At 36.8% G+C, this 16,454-nt stretch overlaps 2 protein-coding genes across 2 annotated transcripts in view; both read left to right on the plus strand.

The window, feature by feature from the left end:
* The first annotated feature begins 918 nt into the window (after positions 1-918).
* LOC125804017 (uncharacterized) lies at positions 919-4,743 on the plus strand. The gene is made up of 5 exons (XM_049483119.1): positions 919-1,006; positions 3,070-3,408; positions 3,497-3,598; positions 3,689-3,723; positions 4,392-4,743. The coding sequence occupies exons 1-5, from the start codon at positions 919-921 to the stop codon at positions 4,509-4,511; spliced, it is 684 nt and encodes a 227-aa protein (XP_049339076.1). The 3' UTR covers positions 4,512-4,743.
* Positions 4,744-8,919: 4,176 nt separating this feature from the next.
* LOC111196881 (uncharacterized) overlaps positions 8,920-16,454 on the plus strand; it is a 60,221-nt gene continuing 52,686 nt past the window's right edge. The window contains exons 1-2 of the mRNA XM_049483120.1: positions 8,920-9,031; positions 9,154-9,498. Coding sequence (XP_049339077.1) covers positions 8,920-9,031; positions 9,154-9,498 — 457 coding nt within the window. The remainder of the gene's footprint in view (positions 9,032-9,153; positions 9,499-16,454) is intronic.

The raw sequence follows: 16,454 nt of genomic DNA on the forward strand, positions 1-16,454 counted from the left end.
TTTATTACAGAGTGTGGCCTGTGACTTCAAATATATTTCTCCCTCTGGCCTCCAACAAAAAAAGTTTGGACACCCCTGGTTTACATAGATTTTGTCTAGATTTGACCAATTGATTTTTGCAGCGTGTGTATTCCAGGGCTAGGCTTGATCCTTGTCTGGGAAATCAGCTCTTACATGTATGAATCTCTTCATTGTCCGCTGTCACTTAATCAGAAATAATACACCACCTTTACATCACCTTTAGCAAGACTGTTTTTATAATGCCATCTACTGGAAATTTCACCTCAAATTCATTTCAAAAGACTCCCACGAGTACTACAAAGCTTCTACTGGTTGCTGGCATCCTGCAAATAGAACTGAACTTTTTTCTTTCCATTTGCTCAATTCAGCCAATCACATATGTTTGCAACCTCAAAATGTCCAATCACGTCAGATGTCCTGTCTGCAGGTGTCAGAGTTCTCTTTATCTGCAGATGCATGACCAACAGACTAGACATTACTGCGTGGCTTTCACAACAGGAACCATGATCACCTGGCTTTACACCTTTTGGCTTTTTGTTACCGGTAAGTGATTCATTGAATTACAAAAATACTCAATCATACACAATCTAGTATTTATTTTTTATATTTATTTTATTTAATTATATATTTTAGTGTTTTTTGCATTTTGTTTCAGTGAAAACGTCTACCTTTGATCTTCAAGTGCAAACAGCAAAAATTGGAGAAAGTGTTACTATAAAATGTGACCAAATCCAGGACAGGCAGTATAGTTTGGCTTGGTTTAAGCAGAGTTTTGGAAAGCTGCCTCAGCTTGTTGTGAGAGTATCTGATGGTAGTAAAAGATTTGATCCAACATTTAAACAGCGCTTCAGAGTGTCTTCAAATGAAGGACGGCTAGATCTCAAGATAATTAATACTATGGACGAAGATGCTGGAACATATTTCTGCGTTAGAGTGAAGGATAATGTTGTAGATTTTGGAACCGGGACGCTTCTGCTCTTTTCAGGTAATAATTGCACTTAACTAACATGATTGTGTATCAATTTATTTGGATGCTGCCTAAATAGGAGCTTCATAACACATTCATAAACACTGAAGTGTGTTTTTAAAAAGCAGCATTTGAATGTTTATTACCAGCTTATGCCATTACCTGCAACATGGGATAATAAAAAAGAAATACATGAGATGAGTATTGATACAAAAATGTTACAACTTAATAGATAGGGTTTTTACAGAAGCAGAAACAATAATATAAAGCATGAAAAAGCATTTGTCTGCTTACTTCTTAGTGAAGATGTTGTTAATGAAAAAAATGCAACAATCTGTTGAAACTTTTGTTTGAGGACTTTAAAATCATTCATAGAACTGATATGCATTGTTTCTGTCTTATAATCTCTAAATCATATGGAACTGAAACTTTATATATATATAAAGAGTCCTCATGAAGGAAAAATGCAATCACTGTTGAGGGAGGCCAAGACGTTTTATTACATATTTGCATAAGATAATTATTTTAATTAATGTAAATTTAAGTAGGATATTTGAAGGATATTAAAGGATAAATTCTTTAATTGAAACATTATAATGAATACAAACATTTGTTGATGCAGAGCTTTTAGCTTGGGCTCCCAAAAGTCTTAAAATGCTAGTGATAGGGGCATAGTGTTGCTCATGCAAATAAATCTTTTTTATTTTTACACCTTTAACAAGCTCAAAGTAGCTTCACACCTCATTGGTTGAATAGGATAGGGGGACAGATTGCCAAATTATTTCTGTGGGAATTTATGAATTTTAGGGGAGAGTGGGGTGATTTGTGCCAGTTTTTACTTAAAATGACTTTAAAGCGAGACCATGACAGTATTGCTTCCAACTAATATATGTATATATATTTCAGGATGTGGTGTATAGCATTAAAGAAATACAGCTTTATGAAAAAATTGGTCTCGTGGCACAACTTGCCCCCAGTGCGGCAATACATTGGGGTAAATTGAGCCATTGATTACTGTATAAGTAAAACAGTATATTTTGATCTCAGAAACTGTATTGCTATATAAAAGCGAGACAAATTCAATACAAAATTACTAATTTAAGGTTTATTTAAAGTTACTTTATAACATCAAAAGTCAGTTTGATCACACCAAAGGTCAATTTTTTAAAACAAGGCCTAGCAAACCAATCACATCCTAGTAGGGGTGTGACGAGATCTCGTGGCACAATATTTCTCGTCAAGCTTAAACCTGTCTCGCGGGGGGGAAAAAAAAGTAGGTGAGCTACGCGGTACAGTTAAAGAGCTCCATGTGACAGGTGAAAAGCTCTGCGCGACAGTAGGTGAGCTCCATGGTACAGTTAAAAAGCTCTGCGCGACAGTAGGTGAGCTTCGCGGTACAGTTAAAAAGCTCCGCACGACAGTAGGTGAGCTTCGCGGTACAGTTAAAAAGCTCTGCGCGACAGTAGGTGAGCTCCGGTACAGTATAAAAAGCTCTGCGCGACAGTAGGTGAGCTCCGCGGTACAGTATAAAAAGCTCAGCGCGACAGTAGGTGAGCTCCGTGGTACAGTTAAAAAGCTCCACGCGACAGTAGGTGAGCTCCGCGGTACAGTATAAAAAGCTCCACGCAACAGTAGGTGAGCTCCGCGGTACAGTATAAAAAGCTCCACGCAACAGTAGGTGAGCTCCGCGGTACAGTATAAAAGCTCCGCGCGACAATAGGTGAGCTCCGTGGGACAGTTAAAAAGCTCCGTGTGACAGTGCTCTTATCCCAAAGATTCACAGCCCTTTCTTGGTGGATAAATCAAGTATGACCCTGTTTTGCCTGACTACGCTTTGGTATACTGTGTGACAAAATGCTGCTTCATAAATGTTATTCAATGTTTCTAAATGTATTATGAAGCCCCTATGTAGTGATAGCAATGATTCGTAGATGCATTTTATTGAAGTATTAAAACAATTCAAATATAAATTATATCTGTTTATTTTTTTTAATTATCTGTATATATTATGAATATTTTGTTGAATCAATCTCAGTTTGCATGCTCCTTTTTGCTTTTTTTGTGCTATCATTGTATCAAAGGGGAAACATCTCAGATGCGTACTCTGACTGAAATGGACGTGAAAAGCGGAAAATCGGTTACACTCCAGTGTTCAGTTCAGACTTTGCACTGTTCAGAAGATCATAGTGTGTACTGGTTCAGACACGAATCAGGAGAATCTGATCCAGGAATCATCTTCACTCATGGAAACAGGAGTGATCAGTGTAAGAAAAGCTCTGAGACTGTTTCTCCTACACAGAGCTGTATCTACAAACTCCCCAAGAACAACCTCAGCCTCTCTGATGCTGGAACTTACTACTGTGCTGTTGCTGCATGTGGAGAGATACTGTTTGGAAATGGAACTAAACTCCATGTTAAAGGTAGGACCTGTGATTCTGGGCTTTCATATCAGTTGGACTTTAAACCGCTGCTCTTGAATGTAATTTATTTCTTTTTTTATCATTTCAGAGAGTAATGTTTGGATTGTTGCTGCCCTGTCATTGTTCAGTGTGATATCTGTTATTGTGATTGTGGTTCTTGCTGTTCTGCTTCTTAAGAAACAACAGAAAGGTTGGTTATAATTTTTTGAAAGTCTGTTTTCTGTAAAACTCCTTTTATATGATAATATCTCAGTACACTTCTATTCTTGTGTATTTTTAGGTTCTTTCAGTGATCATCCCGTCCATACCAATCAGGTAAAATGTGAATATATTGATTTAATCTACATTCATTTTTTACACTAATGTATTTTTTACGCATATTGTCGCAGACCAATGGAAAATAAGTATCTACAAAACAGCAACTTTACAGGACACAGAAAAAACGTTCTGAACTTTTAATGGAAGTCAATGTAAAAATAATTTATTTCAGGTCATTTTAAAGTATTTCTATTGGTCTGTTCATCAAGAAATTCTCGCACTAAAATTTTTTAGCTAGCTCGCCGCTAATGTTAGCTAGCTCTCCACTAACTTTAGTTCTCACTCTGATAACATTACCTAGCTCTCCACTAACCTTAGTTCTCTCCCTGATAACGTTAGCTAGCTCTCCACTAACCTCAGTTCTCTCTCTGCTAATGTTAGCTAGCTCTCCGCTAACTTTAGTTCTCTCCCTGATAACGTTAGCTAGCTTACCTCAGATAGGCACATCGGACTCGGCCGGTCTCGTCAACAGCCTCCGTGGCCACTGCGGTTTCAAGCAATAGACAGTGGATTCAATGATTTCTATGGCTAAATAGTGGAATTAATAGTCTCTCCCTAAACACAATATAACACGAAGGAGTAGGGATCTATTTCAGTCACAATCTAGTCCTGTAATACCATGTAATACTCTGTAATGGTCTGTAATGGTTTGTGTTCTTTGTCAGGCTGAAGACACAGACGCTGTGAACTATGCTGCTCTGAATTTTGCTAAGAAGCCACCTCCTTCTAGAACACCCAGAGTCAAACAAACTCAAGATATTTATTCCCAGGTCAGAGTGCGATAGCTTTATTGTATTATTTAAATATGTCAAATTATGCTACAAACGCACAGTTCCTAATCAGAAAGATGTGGTAGATAATGTAACTGTGATGATACTCTGTAAGTATAATTATAGTTTTTTTTAATGCATGTCTAACCTTAAAATATATATTTTAGATCATTTTTAAACAGGTGTTTAGTGAAAGAAAATGAAAGATGTGTGTAAATAAATGTAATGACAGATAATAAATGTTTTGAGGAACGTGTTTTTTTTCCTATTTGATTACTGAATTGGAGCGTTTATATCGGTGTTAACTAAGGTGTGGTCAGCTTTTATTTTACTTATTTTAGCTGCCCTGCAGTGTCATGTCCTTTTATTTCATACTTCAATACTTTCTAAAAAGTATTGAAACTACACAACAAAACTCCACTTCCCAGCATGCACCCACAACAGATTTCCCTGCTAATCACGTGACGCTACAGGGTTCCCTCTCCCCCAGTTACTGATTGTTTCCACCTGGCCTGCCTAGTAAATTGACCAACAAACCCCTATGGGATCGAAAAATTTAAAGGAAGATCTTCTTAATGTTTCTTTAGAGATCAGATGGAGATAAATGAGATGAAGGAGACTTTAGCATATGTCTCCTGCTGCACAAATGTGTCTCCTGAGATAAAGAGCTCAGAATTGCCTCAATAATTACACATTTCATTACTAACGACAGGAGTCTCAATATAAACTCAACTACTTCTTAGTAAAGACTAAGAGCTTTTTTTTTTTTAGATTAGATGCTACATTCTAAAGTATTTGCTACTATTTGATTTTTTTTTTCTTTTTTATTGTTTCTTTGTCAATTTTTACTATGCAAAATTGTCCTGACAATTCAGGTCTTATTTTTGCAATATGATTTTTTTTTTACTGTGCAAAATAATTTATGTTCAAGAAATAAAAGGTTGAAGAATAAAAGGTAAAACTGACTGGATAGTTTTTTTGTGTTGAGGAAATTAAATGTGTTTAATTAGAGTTACAAAGCTTTACTTCTTAACTTCTGAATTATTTTGCCAGTTTTCAGCAGTGGTGGCTCAGTGGTTAGATAACTGTGGCATCAATGATAAGATAGTGGCTTTGATGACTATGTTTAAAGTATTGCCAACAATCTCACCAGCTCTCATATTCATCTAATACCAAATTCTCAGTTTTAAGTTTTTTAACCTCCAGAGTCCCAGGCTTTTGTGTGGCGTGCAATTTGTACTAGGATTAGTAGGGCCTAACAAGTATAAAAACTAAACTTTGTCTTTGTGCAGGAAGTCATTTTTTTGCTAACAGCAATGTTCTAATATGGGGACAGTATATTTTATCATGTAAAATGATCTGTTACTTTTTGGATGTTATGTTTCTACAGTTAGTAAATAAATTTGTTTCAAACATAAAACTGTATAAGAATTTTCATCTGCCCATGTTTCTGTGATTGTTAACTGGGATTCCCAACCATCAGTTAAGTGTAATGTTATCATATGACCACTAGATGGTCCATATGGGGCTAAAAGGTCAAGTATTATGGTGCAGAGAAGCAGAAATGTAATTCCCCCTTTATGAGGATACAGAACCTCAAGAGGTTACAGAATAATCTTATGTCTCATTTTTGCCATTTCTCCTAAATAATTTAAGGGGAAACATCTTTGACAAAAGTCCTATCCCAATGAGATTAGTTTCTCAGGGTGACGTCTGTGAAAAATATTTCACACTTCTACTTCGTGATAAAACTCTTGCATCCGGACTTCTTGGTCACATGAACTCATGTTCAGTAGCTCCTCCATTCTGGCGTTAGAACAATGTCAAAAGTTTGGGGCACAAAAATTAACAGATAGAAAAAATTAACCAGCGTGTTTTAATATTTTATGTGTGTAAATTAACTTCTCGTGTGCACAAATGTGAAACTCTAGAGCAAACAAAATATATATATATTTTTTTTCCTTGCAAGTGTTTTTTTTTTTCCTCTCAATGCAATGCAACGCAATGCAAATTACCTTTGGCTGCTGTTTTTTGCGCTCAAGTTTTGAAAGGGGTGGTTTGACAGTTTGAGGGCGGAGTCAGGGTCGCCTCCCTCAGTGAATGCTATTGGCTGATATCTCCAGGGATTGTAACGAACTGTTTACCCCCAAGAGCTGGAGGAGGGCGGAAAAAGAAGGACAGAAGAAGAGTTAGCGTACTTGCTATGCTAACATCCAAACAAGTTGATCTCTAAATGGCATGATAGATCATTATTTAAGCAATAAAATGTGCCTCTGGGCCTGCTCTAAAACAACACTTCACTTTGAATAAAATTTGCAGCTAGGGCTGGGAATCGAATTTCGGTATTCAAAAAATTGGGTGCCTGTTTTCGCGCCAAACAAGGAGAGCGCGCACAGCGAGGTAAAAACAACCACGGCGGCTCCTTGATGCACACAAGTGGAGAGTGCATACAGACACGCAGTGAGCATTCAAAATGTCAACACAATGCCACTGTGCTAATATCTCAGGCACTCGCTCTTGCGCTCTCTCTCACTAACTTGCTCTCTCTCTCTCTCTCTCTCTCTCTCGCGCTGTCTCTCGCTAACTCGCTCTGTCTCTTCTTCTCTCTCTTGTACTGAATCTCGCTAACTAGCTCTGTCTCTTCCTCTCTCTCTTGCGCCTCTCTCACTTGTCTCTCGCTAATTTGCACATTCTCAACCTCTCTCACTCACTCTCTCTTGCTAACTCGCGCTGTCTTTCCCTCTCTCTCACTCATGTTGTCTCTTGCAAACCCGCACTGTCTCTCGCTAACTCGTTCTGTCTCTCCTTCTCTCACGCTGTCTCTTGCTAATTTTCGCTCTCTCGCTAATTCGCACATTCTCAACCTCTCTCACTAACACGGCTGTCTCAGTCTCTCTCTCACTCTTGCTGTCTCTTGGAAACTTGTGCTGTCTCTCGCTAACTCGCTTTGACTCTCCCCCTCACTCACTCGGTCTCTTGCTAATTTGCACTGTCTCTCACTAAAACGCTCTGTCTCCCCCTTGTTCTTATACATACACAGTGTCTTGCTAACTCGTTCTGTCTCTCCCTCTCACTCGTGCTGTCTGTCCTCTCTCACACGTTGTCTCGCGCTAACTCGCACTGTCTCAGCCTTTTTCTCACTTCCGCTGTCTCTCGCTTACACGGTCTGTCTCTCCCTCTTACTCACTTGCACTGTCCCTCACGAATTTGCTCTCTCTCCCTCTCTCTCACTCACGCTATCTCTTGCTAACTCGCTCTGTCTCTTCCTCTTTCTCACTCGCTCTGTCTCTCGCTAACTCACTCTTGTCTCTCCCTCTTTCTCACGCTGTATCTTGCTAACTCACTGTCTCTGCCTCTCATTCACGCTCTCTCCTCTCTCACTCACGCTTTCTCTCGCTAATTTAAATGTCGCTCCCTCTCTCTCACTTAAACTGTGTTTTGCTAACTCACGCTGTCTTAACCTCTCTCACATTTGCGCTGTTTCTTGCTAAAACTCTCTTTCACTCGTGCTGACTAAGTAAAATCAAAATGATAACTTGACTTGAGTTAAGTTGAGCCAAAAAATATTTTTTTTCAGTGTACGTTGTGTTGTCAAGCACTTCAATTTCAATAAAATACATTTAGTTTGTAGGTATAAGGTGACAAAATGCGGAACAAGTTTGATGGGTATGAATACTTTTGTAAGCCACTGTATGTGCATTTGAACTATGTCGGTCATCATGTTCATCATGTTGTCTGCTCTCTACCTGTCACAATACAGGCAGTGATCTGTTCATTGTAAGCATTCAGTTCCCTTGGACTACTTAATATACATTCATATGCCATCTACTGGAAAGTACCCTTAAAAATACCACTTGTTACAATGTTCTACAGGTATGTGAATATCTGCAGATACCACTGACATTTTCCATTTCCTTAAACAATCCAACCAATCACATCAGTTCACAAAAATTGCATTGTCCAATCATATTAGACACAAGGTCTCTTTTGTCTTAGAGAGATGACCAGTTCATTACACTTCACTGTCTCTCTTTCACAACAGGAGCAATGCTTGTGGCTGTTGCTGTAATATGGCTTGTTATATTTGGTGAGTCATTCATTTATTTATTAAGATAATGTTTAATATATAGTTTATTTGCTAATATTACCAAAAATGAAGTAAATTAAATAGTATCAAATTGTTCACTTTGTTTCAGTTAAAGCATCTGAAGTTGATCTTCAAGTGCAAACAGTGAAGATTGGAGAAAATGTAACACTAAAATGTGAGCAGAGCTCTTTCAGAGACAGTCAGAAAGCTCTATCTTGGTATAAGCAGAGTTTTGGAAAGCTGCCTCAGTTTATTGTAAGAGTATCTGACAATAAACAGGATCCCAGATTTGCTCGATCGTTTAAAGAACGATTTAAAATGATTTCAAATGAACAGATGAATCTCAAGATCATCAACACTGTGGAAGAAGATGCTGGAACATATTTCTGTGTGAAAGTGAAGGATCAGGTTGTGGAGTTTGGATCTGGGACGCTTCTGCTCTTTTCTGGTAAAAATTCTACTGTATATGAAGCTAATTTAATTAATAACTCTAACTGTGATTTATTGAGATGTAAAGAAAATGTTAATATTTTAATATTATGTAAACTTATTATTTTAACATTTTTAAAGGTGAAACGTCTCGGAAGCGTAATCTCACTGAAATAAAGGTGAAGACTGGAGAGTCAGTTACACTCCAGTGTTCAGTACTAATGGCTACTTTAAGCTGTTCAGGAGATCACAGTGTGTACTGGTTCAGACCCGACTCAGGAGAACCTCTTCCAGGAATCATCTTCACTCATGGAGACTCCAGCAGTCCGTGTACGAGGAGTTCTGAGACTGTTTCTCCTACACAGAGCTGTATCTACAAACTCCCCAAGAACAACCTCAGCCTCTCTGATGCTGGAACTTACTACTGTGCTGTAGCTGCATGTGGAGAGATACTGTACGGGACTGGAACAAAACTCCATGTTAAAGGTAGGATCTCTGATTTTAAGCTTTTTTCTTAACTAAATTGAAAAAAAAAAATGTTTTATTATTATAAAATGTTTCATGAAGTGAAACCTGGAACTAATGTTCAACAATTAACTCTATTTCTTTATTATATTTTTTCATTTTTATTTTAGACAACAATTTTTGGATTGTTGCTGCCTTGTTAACCTTCAGTATGATATCTGTTATTGTGATCGTGGTCCTGGCTGTTCTTCTCCTTAAGAAGCATCAGAAAGGTTAGTTATACTTTTTGACACAGTAATAGTTGGCTAATAGTTGGCTGTGGATAAGGTCTCAGAATATATTGTCTCAGCATCATTATTGCAATGTGAGCAAGAGGAAAACAAGCTTAATTAAATATCACAACTTTTTCGCTGCGTGATACAAAACAAACAAAAAAATGTTCACATTTTTCATGCCATTTGTGTTTTACTTGCAACAAGAATATTTTGCGGCTTAGGACAGAAGTTAATTGTTATTGGTTCGAGCAGGAGTTTAATCTATCCAGGCGATGTGGGAGCAGGACCACATATACAAAAATAAGAGACCACGTACAAATCATGAATTTCTTTGATTTTACCAAATTGAAAACCTCTAAAATATAATCAAGACAAGCCATCAAACCAAGCTGAACTGCTTGATTTTTTGCACCAGGAGTGGCATAAGGTTATCCAAAAGCAGTGTGTAAGACTGGTAGACCTAAAACATGCCAAGATGCATGAAAATGGTTATTTTACCAAATATTGATTTCTGAACTGAATATTTGGAAGAAATGTTGTCCGTGGTTCAAACAACAATGTTCATTTTACTCAAACATATACCAAGAAAAAGCATAATCAGAGAAACTGATTCAGAAACTGAAGTGGACTCTTAATTTTTTCCAGAGCTGTATATACAAGTAGAAACATCCTGCAAATAATTAAGTAGTCTAGAAAATTACAATAATCATGCATAACGAACAGAAGGTAAACAACTGATCAATCAGTAAGATTAATACTACTAATAATAATAATAATGCATATATTCATTCATTTAATTGATTAAAATTGTATATATATATATATATATATATATATATTATTTTTTTTTTATTCCTGAATCAATCCCTTTAATCAGTGTACAGGCCTAATACAAGATTTCTGATCTGGCTGCAATCAGTGCTTAAATCTTGATCAGTGCATTAAGCACTGAAATTAACTCAAAGTAATTCTAAAACACACTTCATGAGTTTAACAGACGCACGGCTGGCCATTAAGTACAGCTGCAAAGGAAAAGAGAAGCAGTTTTAAGCAATTAAGAAACTCTTAAGATATTACTGATAAAAAAACAAGCAGAAGATGGACCAACAGACACACACACAGGACAATTTCAGCATCTCCAAGACGGCATTCGTTTGGACTATGATAAGAACCGGAACAGCACTATCCAGTGCTATATTGCTGTTTTAATAAATACATAAGTAAATTTTAAGCACTAAATTTAATTCATTCAGTTCAAGTTAGGACTGCGGGCAGGACCAGTAGAAATGTAGAAATGTGTAGAAATGTGGCAGACGAGAGCGAGCCGTAACGGGACTAAAACAAGTGGGATCGGGAAGGAGTGGGATTAAAAATGCAGTCCTCTAACACAAAGAGCATTATTAATATTATATGTTGAATCATTGACTTCTAATAAAAAATAAAATAAAATAAACAGTAAAAAATAACTAACAAAACTTACAAAAAAAAAAAAAAAATTACAAACTGTAAAAACTGTAAAAAAAAAAAAGTCTAACCAGAGGTCAAAGCAACTATTAAGCTTAATAAGGAAAAAAAATGAATAAAATGTCGTAGCAAATTGTTTTATTGTTGCAAGAAACAAACATTATTTAACAGTGTTTTTTTTTTTTTTTTAGAAAAAAAAAGAATCCAATGTCAGTTTTTTTTCTAACATCATGCGATCGTATCTCAAAAAATATATATGCATAAACAGTTAGTAAAATCATACCTTTATTTCTTTTTAGGTTTGGTCAATGATGCTTCAGTTCCTACCAATCAGGTAAAATATGATTTTTTTCTTCTTATAATATTGATTACAACATAGTGTTGCTGTATTAAATGATGCCATCTTGACCCTCTATGGCAGAGTGTTGCCCTCAATTGACAAATACAATATTTGGTTATTACACCTTAAAATATGAAAAGAGATATATTTAACTGTTTAAATTCTATATATTATATTCTAACATTCTTGTCACAACTTACAAAGACTTCTGTTAGATTAATCATGTTGAAGCAGTGCTTCTCTCTCATCTCTGGTCCTGTTGGAGATCTTCTACACTGCATGTTTTAGGTGCTTCTTTGTTCTAAACCGTAGGCTAGCTTGTTATTAAATACACTGTACTTTTTACTTTTAAACATTTGATGAAAGCATAATATTAATGTACTTTTAATTTATATTTTATGTAAGTACATAAATCTGGTATTATATTTACAGCATACTTAGACATTTCTTAATATGTTTTAAGTACAATTAAGTCTATATTTTTTCACAAGGGTTTGAATGTTGTCCATCGTTTATAGAATAAAACCACAATGTTCATTTTACTCAAACATATACCTATAAATAACAACATCTTAAAAGCAAAAAATATGTATTTTGAACAGTCTCCTCTGACAGTGCATTATAATGTCCAGGACATTAATACGTTTTACACCTTTAATGGCCCTTGAAGGGAAACAGAATCAGACTTGAATGAGATTTGGTTGGGTTTTTCGGTACCACTTTAAAATAAGACTACCTTTATAAAGGGTTTATAAATGGTTTACAATTAGTTTATTAACGTTACTAATTAGGTTGTAAATGCCTTAAACATCATTAATAATCAGTTATAACACATATGTAGAAAAGGCAACAATGACCGGTTCTTTGCCAAATAGTGAACCCACAGCCTTCTATAATGTTGCCCTTTCTACGTATGTGTTATAACTGATTATTACTGATTTTAAGGCATTTACAACCTAGAAAGTAACCATTAATAAACTAATTGTAAACCATTTATAAACCCTTCATATACAACCTTCACTTGTATCACTTTGCAACACTTATCTTATATCAAGCCCACCTTTTGAAATAAGATATTGTAAATTTGCTAAATCAAACCAATGAATGACCATAGACTAATCTAAAACTGGCATAGGCCTCTCTGCTGTAAAAAAAAAAAAGAAAAAAGAAAATCGAGAAGCGAATCGAAACGTGACCCTAAAATCGGAAATAAAATCAAATCGAGGATTTAGAGAATCGTGACACCCCTAGATTCCACCTGTGTCTCGTGTGTAGCTCCGCTTATAATGTTTTATAGATACTCTGGTATATAGTTTTGGGTGAAGTTCAGAACATATACGAAAATAAATTCAAACAAACTTAAAAAAAAATGTAAGAACTAAAAGATGCACCCGAACCTAAACCCTACAATTTTTCCAAAAATCATCAGTGTGCCTTATAATCCGATGCGCCTTATGTATGAATTCTACTGGTCAGGTTGTAAGGAGCAGTGAAGCTATACCGATAAATTACAGAGTATAAGGTATTTAGTGCCGCTAACCGCGGCTGGGTAGCGCTGCTATTCGGGGCTGGCTATCACTGCTAACCACAGCTGGCTATGCTGCTAAAGGCCTCGGCATACTTCGTGTGGCTCTAGCGAACAATGTGATGTAATTGCGGAGAAAACGAACAGGCGCGGACTTCACACAGGGGCTTTGTTTGCACATGGAAGCTGGGCGAACTCCACGGCCGAAGACACAACGCGACAAAGGCTGTGATTGGTCGTTAAAAAAGAGGCGTGCCAAGAAAACAAACATGGACGATTTTGAAGAAATCTTCTAGGGTATGTTTATACACCTCGAGTATTTCACACGTTGCCATACCGGAGCTTGTTTAGACAGAGCGCGATGGTTTTCCGGTAGTCATGAAACTAAGCGTTACTAACGTAACAGCACCACCTGCAGTTGTGGAGCATGCGAGACAGGCAAAGCGAAGCCGCAGAAAGTATGACATGCTCAAAAGCTCTCGAAAGCCCGCTTGACTTCGTGCAATGCTCACGAAATTCGTTTCGCTGGAAGTATGCCGAGGCCTTAACAGTGGCTGGCTAGTGCTGCTAAACAGGGCTGGCTATCACTGCTAACCACAGCTGGCTATGCTGTTAACAGTGGCTGGCTAGCGCTGCTAAACAGGGCTGGCTATCACTGCTAACCACAGCTGGCTATGCTGCTAACAGTGGCTGGCTAGTGCTGCTAACCACAGCTGGCTATGCTGCTAACAGTGGCTGGCTAGTGCTGCTAAACAGGGCTGACTATGCTGCCAACAGTGGCTGGCTATGCTGCTAACAGTGGCTGGCTAGTGCTGCTAAACAGGGCTGGCTATCACTGCTAACTGCAGATAGCTATGCTGCTATACAGACCTGACAAATCACAAGAGCCACATATCATAGAATAACCTAATATTGTTTTAACAGGGCTGGCTATGCTGCTAACAGGGGCTGGCTATCACTGCTAACCACAGCGGGCTATGCTGTTAACAGTGGCTGGCTAGCACTGCTAAACAGGGCTGGCTAGTGCTGCTAACCACAGCTGGCTATGCTGTTAACAGGGGCTGGCTAGTGCTGCTAAACAGGGCTGGCTATCACTGCTAACCACAGCTGGCTATGCTGTTAACAGTGGCTGGCTAGCGCTGCTAAACAGGGCTGGCTATGCTGATAACAGGGGCTGGCTAGTGCTGCTAACCACAGCTGGCTATGCTGCTAACAGTGGCTGGCTAGTGCTGCTAAACAGGGCTGGCTATCACTGCTAACTGCAGATAGCTATGCTGCTAACAGTGGCTGGCTAGCGCTGCTAAACAGGGCTGGCTATCACTGCTAACTGCAGATACCTATGCTGCTATACAGACCTGACAAATCACAAGAGCCACATATCATAGAATAACCTAATATTGTTTTAGGAAAGTATAAGAACTCTGTAATAAATAATAACCCTGAGATAAGGTTGCTGAGGTTATTATATTGTTGGTTGGGTTTAGGTGTTAGACCACACAGCTGATGACCACTGTTGTTTCCTGGCTGTCAGTTGTGCCAAACCCCCTCCAAATGGGGCTTTCACCAAATGGCGTACTCAAAATTTCCATAGATAAATAATACATTGTGATGGTATTGTGCATTCCAAACAGAAGGCTACTGTTTGTAAATTTTGGTAGCATAAATACAAGTAAGAATACTGTACAAATGAAAACATTTTCTTTAAAAAGTTTAAGGAAACTAACTGCAGTAGATTTTTGAATTTTGAGGCAGTTTAAACTTTTTTGAAGGAAACCACAGATAATTGTGCCAAAAAGAAATCTTTAGTTTAGAAATGTTATTTTTATATGTATAAAAACATAGACACAACACAACATAAAATTCTCGGTATTTAGGCCTAATTTAAGTTTTATATAATGTATAATCTAAGTTCCTTTGTTGTGTCTATGACAGGTTTCACATTAATCAATTTAATAAGTCATTAACTCTAAATTGTAACTCTTGCAGTAAAGTTATTTTTACATTATAGTGAGTGCTTGGGACCATATGCTATGTTGGACAGTGTTAAATTAAACTCTTAAAAATGTATTTAACTCTGTGCATTTTACTGTGTGGAAGGTCTATGTTGGTATGCAATGGTCTGTTTTATGTTTTTTTTTTTGTCTTTTTGTTTTGTATCAGGATGAAGACACAGATGCTGTGAACTATGCAGCTCTGAATTTCAAAAAGAAGCCTCCTCCCTCCAGAACACCCAGAGTCAAACAAACTCAAACAGTCCAGTCAAACAAAGACATTTATTCACAGGTTAAAGTGCGATAGCTAATATAAACATGTTTTTATTATATTCTTTTAGCAGTAGATTTGGAAGCTTTGAATAGATCTTAGTCATGCTTATTTAGCAAATCAAACAAAACCATAATAATTTAATTGAGAAAAAAAGTTTTTTTGACCTTGCATGATCAATGTATCCGTTTAGTTTCAGATGGAACCCGTTTATTTCTGTTTTGTTCTATTTTGATTTTATAACCGAAATATAGCAATACATTGCTGTCGTAGCTTGAATCATCTACTTTGTCTACTGCGTTCACAGTATTCATCAGTATTATTGTTACTCTGTCTTTTTTCTATCAACTGTAAAAAGTGTTTTATTTTTGTACTGTATTTAACAGTAACAAACATTGTCATTTATTGAGTATGTTGTGTTCTTTTATGTATAAATAGCAAGTACAGTGTATGACCATGGTTAGGGTGAAAATGCTCAGATGTGATTTTACAGACCTATTTGTAACTCTTTTATTTTGACTCAGAATAAAAGAAGTAAAATAAAACATCAATAATGTGCTCTGCTTTTATTGACTGATTTACATCAACATCTAGCATTGTTTAAGCAAAGTATAAAAACACTGTAATAAAAATAAAAATAATTAATTATTTCTTAAAATGTGGTTGTTATTTTTTTCTACTGTGGACTCAAGTTTTGCCACTGATATGTTTTAATCTTATGTTTTTGATTATGTGGGATTTTCTTTTGATTTAGTTGGCAACAGTGTTTAACGTTAATGGTATGTCACTTCCATGCACTTCCTAACTGTTTCTATTATTCAGCTAAGCCAAGAAAATAATTTTGTTTATTTAAGCCCCGACAGCACTACATTAGAAAAGAGGAAGTGAAACAAAATCTGTCTGAAAAAGAGAAATGCTTATTAAATCTTATGTTCACGCAGAACGCTGCAAATTAGAGAAGCATCTAAAATCATGTTGTTCTACGTGCATTGGTCTAAGGAAAATGTATTAATCTTACCAAACAGTATTCAGTTAAATTTATTTTACTTTATTTCCCTCACAGCACTCACTTTATTTTGGTGGAGTACACCCCATATTTTGAGCAGATATT

This window comes from Astyanax mexicanus, chromosome 8, assembly GCF_023375975.1.
Source record: "Astyanax mexicanus isolate ESR-SI-001 chromosome 8, AstMex3_surface, whole genome shotgun sequence".
NCBI classification, from domain to species: domain Eukaryota; kingdom Metazoa; phylum Chordata; class Actinopteri; order Characiformes; family Acestrorhamphidae; genus Astyanax; species Astyanax mexicanus.

What these genes read in the sequence shown, in the direction of transcription:
- LOC125804017 (XM_049483119.1), top strand. Translation starts at nt 919, where the DNA reads ATGGACGAAGATGCTGGAACATATTTCTGCGTTAGAGTGAAGGATAAT. An exon ending in GACGCTTCTGCTCTTTTCAG is followed by an intron (nt 1,007 to 3,069) that starts GTAATAATTGCA and finishes ATTGTATCAAAG; the next exon opens with GGGAAACATCTCAGATGCGT. An exon ending in TCTTAAGAAACAACAGAAAG is followed by an intron (nt 3,599 to 3,688) that starts GTTGGTTATAAT and finishes GTGTATTTTTAG; the next exon opens with GTTCTTTCAGTGATCATCCC.